Raw genomic sequence first — 13,179 nt, 5'->3', positions numbered from 1 at the left:
GAGAAACCTCGATGTTTGGAATAACTGGATTTTGTGTCTAAATTCTTGAAATGTGCACGCCAAAACCATAGATATTTTAAAAAAGAAAAATATAAAAAAAAAAATGACGATGCTACTTCCGGTTTGGGGAAAGCCTTTTCAAAATAAGAATTCGCTAACGACATTCACACGAATACCAACAGAAAGCTTACGTGTTTTGAATTAGTTATACCTGGATATAATTGTAAAACCACATCTTTTAAAACCGCATTTGTTTGACCTGTCAAATATAACTTAAACCATTCCTGCGAGCTTGCATGCTTTTATTTTAAAAGTTAAACGCGCTGACGTATCAACGTCTCAGGACAGCAGCAGTGCACCACAATCGTCACACTTCCGGTTCCACCTCGCAGTACTTTAGCTACACCGACGGCGGGAAGTTATTATCATCAATTTAACTACATTTCACCGAGGATTAAACAGGCAAATTTATTAACGGTCGACAGTTCACTACCTAATGTTGATGGATCTGTAGCCGGATATACGCAAAAATTAAAGAAAGCATAGCGGTGGTGGATTCAGCTAACATGGCTACCGTCGGAAACCAGCTACCAACGCAGGCCGTTAGCAAGCCTACATCTGGAAAACATGGAAACGTACTGCCCCTGTGGGGCAACGAAAAGACTATGAACCTTAACCCAATGATTCTTACCAACGTGCTGTCTTCGCCGTATTTCAAAGTACAGCTTTATGAGCTAAAGACCTACCATGAAGTTGTGGACGAAATCTATTTCAAGGTAACGATAACAATAACATCTGCTGATGCTAACCCGCATGCTAGGTTAGGTAACCACGTCCAGTTTAGCTAGCAGGGTTGTAGCAGTGTACAACTGTCGTAAAGTAATAAGCGCAGCGGGGAGGGCAGGGTTTATATAATAATTCCCAATGCAGGCGAGGGAAGCTGGTGTTGTCGTGTTGTACAGCACAGTATGCGTATAACTTTGAATTACTGTTAGTTAAAGAGATTATTAACATTATTATATCAATTAAAGTGACCTTAATTGCCTTCCGTCGTTAACGTTAGAACTACTCCACTTGAGTTTGAGACCCGTTGATTGGGCATATGTTAAAGAAATATTAGGAAAGTAAATCTCTGTCGTTGTTTTGATAATCCCTTGAAGTCATAGAGTTGATTGGTGTGTGTGGGTTTTTTTTTTTCAAGCGGTTTGTGTTTGTCTGTGTGCCTGCAGGTGACTCACATTGAGCCCTGGGAAAAAGGAAGCAGAAAGACTGCAGGCCAGACTGGAATGTGCGGAGGGGTAAGTGAGAAGTACGTGCTTTTTGTACTCCCCACCTTTCCCCTTTTTCTGTGCCAGGATGAAGGATGGCTGCTTGATAAAGTCACTTAATCTGATCTGTAAACTGGTGAAATCAGTTGTGCACCATTACATAAGCTATAATTCACTGCACTTCCACTGGTGAGTTTAATAGTTTTGTGGCAATGTTGCAAATTAAAGTTTTCATTTAAACTTGTCTTCTTTCGCTAGGTACGCGGAGTAGGCACGGGTGGGATTGTTTCTACTGCTTTCTGTCTTCTATACAAACTGTTTACTCTCAAGCTGACTCGCAAACAGCTCATGGGCCTGATTACACACACAGACTCTCCGTACATCCGAGCCCTTGGTTTCATGTATATAAGGTATGTGTTATAACTCACTACAATTTTTTTTCTTATTTCAGAGGACAGATGAGTATGACTGAGATTTAGGACGACATAAAAAATCGAGCTCATTTTGAGATTAAAGTCGAAATGTAGACATTACAGTTGTGGTTTCAAGCCAAACAACTGCCCCAGCTCCCATGCCTTTTGTTTGGATGAGTTAGTGAGACAACTTGATCAGCTGTCTTATTGTGTCTTGTGATATAACATAACCATGGATATCCTTGCATCTTTGCACAAATCTGACCAACTTTTCCAAGTTTGTGTGTGTTGTTGCCTGCACCTTCTCCTCAGCATTCTTAAACTTATCAACACACTGTTTATGTGCCAAAAGATAATATTTTTCCTTGTAACTAAAACCATTTCACTAACTCATCAACATTAGACTTTAATCTCAACAATAGTATTTCGGCTTTAATATCAAAACTTTTTTTCCTTAACATGGCCCTAATGATCCGTAGATACATCATTGCAATTTAAATCATCATATTGTTTAGAAAAGTTTTCTTTGACCATCTCCAGTTTGCCTAAAAATAGTATAATCCAAAATATGGAAATGTATAATTAAATGAAAACTATATTATACACATTTAAGTTATAATTAGAATAACAATATTCCAGTAATTTTTTGGTACAACTTGTAATAACAAGAGTCCTAAAAAGGAAAGTACATTTTAAGAATTTGATGTTATAAAGTATTCTGCAAGTTTCTTTTGCATTATTGTGAACTACAAGTATATAATACTCAAAAATTGTATTTTGCAGTGTGAATTTATTTATTAGTGTTTGCTGAAATATGGACAATCTATTTTGAATTTTTCTCATAGGTAAACTGGACATTATTCAGATATGTTTCCATGTAGTTACAATTTATTTGTAAAAATACAATGCTTTTAACTGTAACAGTTTTTGAGGTTTACATGTTCACAAGTACACAAAACATGTTGGAGGTGGGATTATAGACTATTAATAAAAATAAAGATGTGCTTGTTTACACGAATAAAGCTAACAAAGGTTACTTTATATGCAAATCGGAGATGATCGAGCAGAATGGCTGTGATGGTTTGAGATGGAGTGATGTAAAGTTTTTGTTTTGTTTTTGTTTTAGACCATCATGAGCATTAGTAATTAAAATCTTAATAAAATTTTTAAATAAGTTAGTGAAGCAATATGACTAGGCAATGTTTTGTTTAAATAATTACCTCAAATGTGTAAAGCATGTTGCTCCTGTAAAAGATTAGCTCAAAACGCTAAACTTCTGTGCTTGTGCTCCCTTTCCTGTCTCAGATACACTCAGCCCCCAACAGATTTGTTTGAATGGTATGACGGCTTCCTGGATGATGAGGAGGTATGTCACCTCGGGTAATAATTTCATGTTTCTTTCTCCTTCTCCTTGAAATGCACAGTTGAACGTCACTCATAAAAAGCTGTACTCCCCCACCCACCCCCTTGTGATGCTCATAGCTGATTTTTCACCTTTGCCTTCATTTGGCTTAATTGTCCCCAGTTTTTGTCCTCTAAACCTGAGTAGCTAGGTTACTTTTGCTCACTGCTCTGCTGCTGATTTTTATCGGGGTAAGTACCACACGTGATGCCGAGTAAATCTTTTAGTCACTGTAATTTTAAGGCATGCCCTCTGTTTTCTGACAAGCTTTTGTAAGGACTTGTTGCACAAAACTACATTTGGGATAAACCGCAATTGGAACACTGGCAAGAAATAAACACTGTGTTATTTAATGCATGTAAAATATTTGCTTACGTTAATTATTTTCATATTTAGGTGAAATCTAATTTTATCCCAGGCTGTGCAACCAGGCCTCCTCTGATGTTCTTTTGCATTATATTTGAATTGAATAATTCTGAAATTCTACCCAACTGGTTAATTCCCCTGTTTTTTTCTTTAGATGCCCATTGTGCAGCAGGTGAATTGGATATTGTATCTCAGCACTGTTGGTTTGCGTGAGTGCAAAGTGGCTGTTCTCTACCATATAAAATTGATAACTATTCAAATGGTGTGCACTTACCTACCTGCTCCAATCTGTGCTTACACTGTGGGCAATTTTTATTCTCTTTGAGCGTTCATTATGCTTTTGGGAGATTGAAGAAGGAAGCTAAAGCTTCTTTCTCTTTTTTCCCTTTAGCACAATGACAGTGTGCCCCAATGTTTCACTCTTTCTTTCCTTCATATTTAAGTTAAAGTTATAGTTTATAGTTAAACATTAGCACTTTTTTGAAGATGCTGTCAAGGATATGAAGGATGGGCATTGCGTCGTATAAATGTACTGACTTTTGCTGCATAATTAAAGCTCACTCTGTAAATACAGACACAAGGAAATAACAGACAGGTTAGGTGAGACCAGACTTTTAAGATATTCAGAGCTGTGTGTCCACTATTAATAAGTAAGGCCAGGCACATTTGATTGGTTTTTGGTCTTTGATGAGAGATTAAGCTAGATGAACAGAGGTGAAGGTTCAGTGCTTGGTCATCACAAATTGCTTTTCGATGTGAGGCAAGATTGGAAAAAAAATATATATTTGTCAATGTACTAAATTTGTGTGCTAACTGAGTTTTTTTTTTCTTTTTCTTGCTTTATTTCCCCCCACCATTTGGTTTTAGGAGCTCGACGTAAAAGCAGGAGGTGGTTGTGTGATGACCATTGGAGAGATGCTGCGCTCCTTCCTGACCAAACTGGAGTGGTTTTCCACACTGTTCCCCCGTATCCCAGTGCCTGTGCAAAAAGTTATTGACCAGCAAATAAAGGCAAGGCCACGGAAGGTACCTCAGAAGGAGACGCAAGAGGACGAGGACGGGTTTGCAGAGTCGGGAAGGCAAGGAGAACGCCGGCGCTCCAGGTAACGGCAGTGATTCAAACTAAGTGTTTCTACTGAGCTGTAGACTTCTCGGCAGGTTATAGCTTTCATGGAGCAATAAACGGGACAGATTTAAGTCCTGCAGTGTGTGAGCTGTTGACTTGTTTTCATGTTAACTTATTTTTCTGCCCCTTAGGTTGTTTTTTTTTTTTTTTATAACTAAAGAAAAAGAAAACGTCTTTCTTATTATTTCTCTCTTTAATGCCAATTACTAATAAAAGCATTTTAACAGTATAAATTGTCAAAATTAACTACATATAAAAATTGTAATGTTCACAAAGGAGGTTTTTGCTTTCCACAAGGACTTTGATCATGAAATGTTATATAAGCTCAAAATACACGAGACACGTTTGTTAATTAAATGGCTAAAAGTAACAGAAAACATGCAAACCTCTGTTAAACAGGTAGAACAGTCTCTTACCTTTAACTTTGTATAGACCAGTCATGCATGTGCATAATCAACAATAAAGGGACATTATTGGGTTATGAAAAAACCAAGGGATAGGTATTAAAGATGTTCATGGTATATTTGTAGTCTGAATGGACACATCAGATATAAAAAAATTGTGGATTTAGAAGAAAGAAGGATTGCATAACTGAACTGCCACAGGACTGAAGGAGCTCCTTTGATATTTAGTGGGGCATTTAGATTTCATTAGTCTGTCCTTGTGTGTGTCTGACTTGCCAGAACAGTGTGTGTTGTGTGTTTTAAAGAATCCATGTTGCCAAAAAAAAAAAATCCGATATGCACAATAAAGTTAGAATAGGTCATATTATTTAAATCTTAAGAATATGTATACGGTATGTGGAGGGTATTTTGCTGGGGTCCAAGCAATATATGTGTACTGGGAAATGGGGAGGTCTCCTCTGACACCCCATAATGATCTCACCATCTCAGATAACTTTGTTTACCACTACTGTCGGTGACATCAGCCTTTGCTAATGCTGACATGCCCATGGAAACAGACACTGCACTATAAATAAGGCTACGTATTCTGCATATGAAACATCCTCATCTGTATATCAGTTTCAAATATCTGAACTCTGCCATGACTAAAAATACCAGTCTTTTTAAAAAAAAGTTGTGTGTCAGTTAAATGTTAAAACGTAAGAGTTTGGAATTGTGCTCGTGTGGTTTTGTTTTTGAAGTAAATGGTTCTAAGATGATTCTGTCGCTGTTTCCAGGACACCCAGGCGGACACCGAGCCCCCGTAGGTCGCCCAAACGGTCCAGGAGCAGGAGCCACCATCGCGAGAGAGAGCGCCACGGGCCCAGCTTTGATCGAGAGCTGGAGAGAGAGCGTGACCGGCAGAGGAAGGAGAGGGAAGGCAGGGACCGAGACAGGGAGAGGGGGGACAGAGGGGACAGGGAAAGGCGACGCTCCCGTAGCGCGGACAGAAACCGAGAGCGCAAGAGAAGCCACAGCGGTAGCCGGGACCGTAGGAGCGAGCGCAAGGAGAAGGAAAGGGACGGCGGGGATGACAGGAGCAGGAGGAAGGACAGGGATCACCATAAAGACAGAGGCACTGAGAGGGAGAGGTCCAGGGATAAGAAGAGCAGGGGAGAGACTGACGACCGCAGGCACAAGGACGATAGGGAAAGGCACAGGGACGAGAGGAAGGCCAAAAGGTCCAGCCGGAGTCGAAGCAGAGAGAGGAGACACAAAAGTGGGGCAGAGGAGAAGAGCAGGAAACGGGAGCGCAGCCACAGCAGGGAGAGGGACAGGGAGAGAGATGGAGAACAGCGCTCTCACAAACGCAGTCGCAGCAAAGAGAGGAGCCACCATCAGCGAGAGTCCAGCAATGACCATAGTAGACATAGAAGCAGTCCGAGCATCGAGTAAATGCTGCCTTGCAGCAATATTACTTGTGTTTTTCCTCCTCTTTTTCTATATTCGGCTGTCTGCTCTGTCACTTGTGCTAAAAAGAAGGAACAGTTGCACATCGGACATTTGGATTTGTCGTCTATGGCTGATGTTGCTTTATGTTTTTCTGCTATTTCACTCCCCATTAGACCATCGTTAGTCTTCACTTGAATTCTGGAAAGTGGAAAAAAAAAAGGCATTTTAATTTTCTATTTTTTGTTTTGATTTGTTTTGTTGTCCCAGAAAGATGGGGGTTTGTACATAATTTCCAAGGCTGTCTACACGCTGCACACGGGCAGAGTTGGACTTCCTGCTGGGCCGGATGCCTTCAGTGCTATACTATCGCCATGTAGATTACACGATTCATGAAAAATGACTGTAATTACTTTCAGCCTGTGCAAAAGACCACATGTGGTTACTCTTAAAATTTGTCTGATATGCCTCTGTACACAAATGGTTGAAGTTCAACACTTAACATGAAGGCCATGTGGCTCAGCTAAAGCAGAACAGTTCTGTCCGTGATCACGTGTAGACGTCCTGAGAGCGTTTTAATCCTCTCAAATGCGGTCCGCAAAGGGTAATTTTTACAAAACACACTTGAGCCCTGCTTGTGTTGTGTTTCGGTTATTGCTCTGTTGCATTTTGTTTTCTAATAAAACACTTTAAAAAAAAAAAGAAGAAGAAAAAAGCAACGGGTCGTTTGTACAACTCACACGTACACATAAAGAAGCTGAAAGAAAATATTTTCATTATTTTATTAGAATGTAGTCTGAAAATTATTTGCATGTTAAATACACATTTAGGAATGATGATAATTTACAAAATGAGAATTAAAAAAGCAGGAGGAACATGCAACTTCAACCAGCAGTAGACATAAACCCATCTTTATAAAGAGTTTTTAATATAAGCATGAACTGGAGGACAGAGCCTTTTATTCTAAAGACAACTACTTTATTATCAGTGGTGAGGCTAATGCTGAATGCATCTCATGGTACACGAGCAGAGCAACCCACATTAATTCCCACAATCTAATGTGCTTGTGTATTGTGTGTTAAGGATTTGGCATCTAAAAGTGGAACCATTTTTAAAAGGAGAGGTGTGGAGGCCTCAGAAGTGCCTTTTCTGTTTACTGTGGAAGCCCGCTCTCTGTCCGCACACATACGGGCTCAGACTCTGGCCCACTAGCGTCTGCGTAAATGGCCAGCACAGAGATGCAGTAGGTGGCGTTTGGTCTCATATCAGTGAGCATGATGCTCTCCCCGTACACCGTCAGCTGCTGGTGCTCGTGGGACCTGCTTTGCTTTATAACCAGCAGGCTGTAATAAGAAGCACCCTCCACCTTAGACCATGTGATGGAAATGACTGTTGATGTTATGTGTGTGACATCCAACACGGGAGCTGAGATGCTTCCTGATGGAGAGAGGGAAAAAAAGTTCTGAACAGAGTCCCGGAGGACTTAGAACTTCAGAGTGTGATGAAGCTGGTAGACGTGGAAGTTAATTCTTATAAAGCTCTAAAATCAAAACTAAATAGAATAAAATCCAATGAATGTAAACTCACCATTCAGTGACATCTGTTCTTGGAGATCTCTTCTCCTGCGTGCGTGCGTCACCACTAAAGACAGAAGATCAGTTTAGATCTTAATTATTCATTTTTAAACTTGTCTTAATTGTCACCACAAAGCTACTGAACCGTACTTTTTGTGACATTTATTGCTTCACTTTCTCCAGCGGCATTGCTGGCGGTGATCGCGAGATCGCTGGAAGCGATGTTGGACAGAGAGCAGGACAGCTGTGCAGTGCTGCACAGCTGGACCTTTGGCGTTATGCTGTTGTCATACACCGTGTAGTTGACGGCAAACACTGAGGCGTTCCACGAAACTGTGGCAAAGGAGCTGTTTCCAGTGTACACCACACCCGATGGTGGACAAGGAGCTGAGAGAGAGAAATGGGATTTAAAGAAGTTCATTCATTTTTTTATTTAAAAAGAAAGAAAGAAAGAAAAAAAATACAAATAGCTCATATGATTACTAGTTACACCAGATTTTGTGAGGACACATGAAGCACCTGTGTAACTGCAGTGAACAACAGCTCAAATCTGGGGTGTAATCTACCTGTTGTTCCATAAACAGGCATGGATGTGTCGCTCATGCCTGCAGCATTCCTGCTCTTCATTGTGGCGCTGTAATTCGAACTGCAGACGAGAGGAAACTCAAAGTATGTCACATTTGTCCAATAGGAAGAAAGCTCGAACAGGGCCTGGCTGTCTCCCAGCAGACTTCCTTTCAAAGTGAGCATGTAACCGGTGTCGCCACAGGTAATCTGTTTCCAGCTGAAACGCATCACCTCGATCTCGTCCTGCATTGGGAAAAGCTGCACCTCAGCAATAGCTGGTGGACAGGGAACTAAGAGAGGAGGAGTCAGTAACAGTAATGTGAAAAGTTACTCAGGGTTTGACGAATATGAAGCTCCTTTTTTACCTGCTTCAATCTGCACAGGATCACTGAAGGAGCTGTTGCATGTCCCGTCTGAGGCCTGGACAGAGAAATTGTAAACAGTTCCGCAGTCGAGGCCATTGATAACACAGCTGGGGTTTGTGCTGTGACAGTAAAGCATGTCTTCATTTCCAGCCTGAGCACAGCCGTAGTAGTCTTTAGCTGGTCCACTGGGAGTCCACGTCAGCGTCGCGGACTGATTGCTACACTGGTACGTAACTGAGAGTCCACTTGGCTGGCAAGGACCTGGGTAAAAGGAGCAATTAAGATGGTGTAAGTCTTAGAGTGCTAATATTAGTTATATTCTTCAGTCATTTTTGGTACTAATATCATACAAGTCCGAAAACAAATACCTGTGTTCAGTGTTACATTCTGACTGGCTTTGCTGGAGCAGTTCTCATGGCCAGCTGTCACAAACACAGTGTACTGCTCATCACAGTGGAGCTCTGATAAGCTGCAGTTTGTGGAGCTTGTGTTGCAGGTATGCGTGTGTCCATCTGCAGCCTCAGCGACAACGTGGTAGGTTTCAGCACCTGGAGACGGAGTCCAGGACACCACCGCCATGTGATGCTCACAGGCAGCGTTCACACTCACGTCTGTGGGTGGACAGGGCTCTGTGTAAAAAGACGAGTCAACATAAATACACAAAGGCCAGGTGATGGGTTTTTAGTTACTTAGATTTAGTAGCTTTTAATTATCTGTATCTGCTGTATTTAAGCTATGATTTTGGCTGTATTACTAAACCACTTTGTTGGGGGGGTTTTCTTGCTAATTTATTTAAAAAATACTTGTCTACTTCCAGTCTTTAAGCTGAGGTAAGCTGCATATCTGTTAACTTAGAACTTCCAAACTTGATGCACTTTTTGACAGAAAATAAACATGAAGACGTACCCATGCTAACTTTGGAGGGAGGACTTCTCATACTGCTGCAGGCGTCCGATGAAGCAGCTACGCTGATGGTGTACTGAAGGCCACACTGTGCTTCCAGGAGGGAGCAGCTGGTGCCGGTGTTATTGCAGGTCAACAACGTGTAATCACTGGCTTCTGCTGCAGCAGTGTACACAGTGTTTCTCTCACTACCCTCCATGAGATCCCACATAACAAGGATGGAGGAGTTGTGACACTGGGGGACAGCAGTGATAGCAGAGAGGGAGCAGGGGGCTGAGAATGAAGCAGATGTTGATAAGTTCAGACTGTGGCACGAGTAATTAACTGAAATGAGAAAACACAGCTCTTACTGAAGTACCTGTTTCCAAACTGATGGGGGCACTGGGCTGACTCTCACACTCGCTGTTTTTGGCCAATACGCTGAAGTTGTAAAGCACACCACAGGCCAGGTCTTTCATCTCACACGTCATGTTGGTAAAGGTGGTGCAGTTGGCTCTGTAGTCATTTCTACCTACAGCTACACCGGACACAGTGTAGCTGTCTGCCCCGGGAGCATCAAGCCATGATATCCAGGCAGAGTTGGTCACACAGTCAACGCTGCCCATGATCCCCTGGGGCTGGCAGGGAGCTAAAACACATAAAGTTGATTTGGTGATTGGTTGGAAGGATCCATGCAAGCCAGCGTAGTTTGTCAAGTGTTTTTTTTTTTCTTTGAAGCTTGAATTTAAAATCCTTCTCCTCTTATACAAGATCTTGAATAATTAGGCTCCATCTTATTTTGAAGACCTTATAGTTCCACAGAGCACTTCGCTCTCAGACTGCAGGTTCCTAGAGTATTTAGAAGTAAAATGAGAGGCAGAGCCTGGATTTAGGAGACAGACACCCTGTCTGTTTAATATTAGGCTTAAAACTTTCCTTTCTGGTAAAGCATATAGTTAGGGCTGGATCAGGTGGCCCTGAATCCTCCCTTAGTTATTACACCTAAGCTGCTGGGGGGCCACTATATATATAAAGTGCCTCGAGGTGACTATTGTCATTTGGCGCTTTAGAAATATTGAACTGAACTGAAGTTGTCTAACCTGACTGGATGCTCTGGGTCTGACTGTGCACGCTGCGGCAGTGTTCTCTGACAGAGGTCACCTGGACTGTGAAGGTTTTTCCACATGTGGCATTGCTGCTGAAACATACAGTGTTTGTGGTGTTGCATAACTCGCTTTCGCCATTCTCAGCAGCTAGTGAAACCAAGAAGTGGTCAGCATCTCCGATGGCTTCCCAAGAAACTGTCAGATTGTTTGACGAACAGTCGACCTGGGTGCTCACGTTCTGAGGCGGGCAGGGGACTGAAAACATGACAACAGTTTGAATACACAGCTGAATGCTTTAAATTGCAAACATTTGATCGCCTGCACAAAATTCATATTTTAAAAGTGCTTTAGGCTCACTGGTGTTGTTTCTCTTACTTGAGTTGAATTTCAGAGGCCAGCTGGGGACGCTAGAGCAGCTGTCACCCATAGCTACAACGTGAACGGTGTAGAGGCTGCCACAGGTGAGGTTGTTGAGGCTACAGCTAAGGCCAGCGGTCTGACAGCTGTCATTATTAACATGGCCACTGTGGGCCATGACTGAGTACTTTACAGCACCCTGACTGGAAGCCCAGGACACAACAGCAGTGTTGTTAGCACAATCCATCACCACTGAGACGTCAGTGGGAACACAAGGTACTGAAGATAAAGCAGACACAACAAACAGGATCAGTCACTCAGTGTGGAGAGCATCATGAGCAAAAACCTCAGTATACAGCAAAATGATTACTACTGCTACACAACACCTTAACTATGCTGACTTTACATATTTAAAAGCACAGACTGTAGAAATAATAAAGCTTGTGTCCATCCCCTCACACCATAACTAGACATTGTCACACTTTTTCCTTGTTCAGGCTTCCTATGATTGGACAGCCTCCCAGCACTGACTAGATGCTTGGAGACCAGCAGAGGAAAAGTGGGAGTCTCAGAAAGGTTTGTTTGCCCAGTGACCACAAAAACATGTCACTTTCCTCACCTTTAAATTCTAACAGAGAAAAAAAAATCCTTTCAAATATGAAAACAGAATTAAGAAATGAAGTTTAAATATAGCAATGAAAGCCTGCGTTTCCTGCTCTAGTAGCCATGCAATCCTCACCTGATTGCAGACTTGTGGCTGGACCGGAGGTGACGTCACACTGCTGGTTGGAAGCTGTGACGGAGACAGAGAAGTTCTGTCCACACATCAGGTCAAGGAAGCTGCACTTATTAGTGTCTGACATGCACATTTTTGACACGCCGGTGTCAGTCTGCATGGTGGCTGTGTAGACATCTGACCCATTACTAGGCTGCCAGGTTACCACAGCAATACTAGTAAGACAGTCCTGGCTGGCGGAGACTCCGATGGGTTTGCATGGCCCTGGTATAAAAACATATAAACTCAGATTAGAGCTCACTTCTCCATTATGTGTGGTTGGTCAAAACTGTGTATCTGAACAGTACGCACAGGTCTGCACAGAGACTGAAGCGCTCGAGTTTCCAGGACAGTACCAACTGTGAGGTGTGATTTTGATGCTGTATTTTTGTCCGCAGGTAAATCCAGTGAAGCTGGCTGTGGTCATGTTAGTGTTGAGACTGACTAACTTGTTTCCCGCCTCAGCGTAAACCGTGTACATCTTTGCCCCACTGCTGGCATCCCAGCTCAGAGACACCACTTTCATATCACAGTTCACAGTGGCAGACAAATTCTGGGGAGCACAGGGGTCTGGAAAGAAACAATGATCTGATAATGTTTCTTTTACTTGTGCAAATTTCTAAGAAAAACTGTAGAAACTGCTGAACAATTACAGACATGAGATGATGTATTCTGACTTCATTTCACTTTGTTTTCATTTGTCAATATCATACCCATGTGGATGATTGAGCTGTTGCTCGGCAGACTGGTGCAGTTGTTGCTCTTTGCTCTCACTACAACACTGTACTCCTCCCCACAGTGCAGGTCGCTCCAGGTGCAGGAGGCGGTATTGCTTATGCAGCGGTGAGTGTGGCCGTCGAGGCCAGTGGCTACAGCAATGTATGTTTCAGCTCCATCAGTTGGCTGCCAGCTGACGGAGCCCACGTCAAACCCACACTCTGCGTCAGTTGCCAAACCCCTTGGTATACATGGAGCTGTGTCCCAAAAAGGAAAACAAAACAAAACAGTCAAAACATAAACGTTAAAATAATTTGCATATGATGTAGAAAAAGTCCCACCAGTTTTGAAGAAGGTGGGACTGCTGGGGATGCCATTACACATGCTGCCCTGTCCTCGAACAGTGACATTAAAGTCCTGTCCACAAGG

At 42.3% G+C, this 13,179-nt stretch overlaps 2 protein-coding genes across 2 annotated transcripts; one reads left to right on the top strand and one right to left on the bottom strand.

The window, feature by feature from the left end:
• Positions 1-66: 66 nt before the first annotated feature.
• Positions 67-6,496, top strand: prpf38b (pre-mRNA processing factor 38B). Its single transcript, XM_026150147.2, has 6 exons — positions 67-776; positions 1,230-1,298; positions 1,527-1,678; positions 2,987-3,047; positions 4,317-4,552; positions 5,756-6,496. Exons 1-6 carry the CDS (start codon positions 567-569, stop codon positions 6,411-6,413), a joined length of 1,386 nt encoding a protein of 461 aa, XP_026005932.1. The 5' UTR covers positions 67-566; the 3' UTR covers positions 6,414-6,496.
• Positions 6,497-6,735: 239 nt separating this feature from the next.
• Positions 6,736-11,200, bottom strand: LOC113010801 (fibronectin type III domain-containing protein 7-like). The gene is made up of 9 exons (XM_026150013.2): positions 10,896-11,200; positions 10,175-10,444; positions 9,820-10,089; positions 9,282-9,542; positions 8,914-9,174; positions 8,548-8,838; positions 8,132-8,368; positions 7,995-8,048; positions 6,736-7,844 (listed from the first exon to the last, which is right to left on the bottom strand). Exons 1-9 carry the CDS (start codon positions 11,164-11,166, stop codon positions 7,561-7,563), a joined length of 2,199 nt encoding a protein of 732 aa, XP_026005798.2. The 5' UTR covers positions 11,167-11,200; the 3' UTR covers positions 6,736-7,560.
• Between the last annotated feature and the right edge of the window lie 1,979 nt (positions 11,201-13,179).

The sequence above is a fragment of the Astatotilapia calliptera genome, chromosome 18 (genome assembly GCF_964374335.1).
Source record: "Astatotilapia calliptera chromosome 18, fAstCal68.1, whole genome shotgun sequence".
Lineage (NCBI taxonomy): Eukaryota > Metazoa > Chordata > Actinopteri > Cichliformes > Cichlidae > Astatotilapia > Astatotilapia calliptera.
The sequence above is the reverse complement of the archived record's forward strand: the minus strand, read 5'-3'. Positions and strand labels throughout refer to the sequence as shown.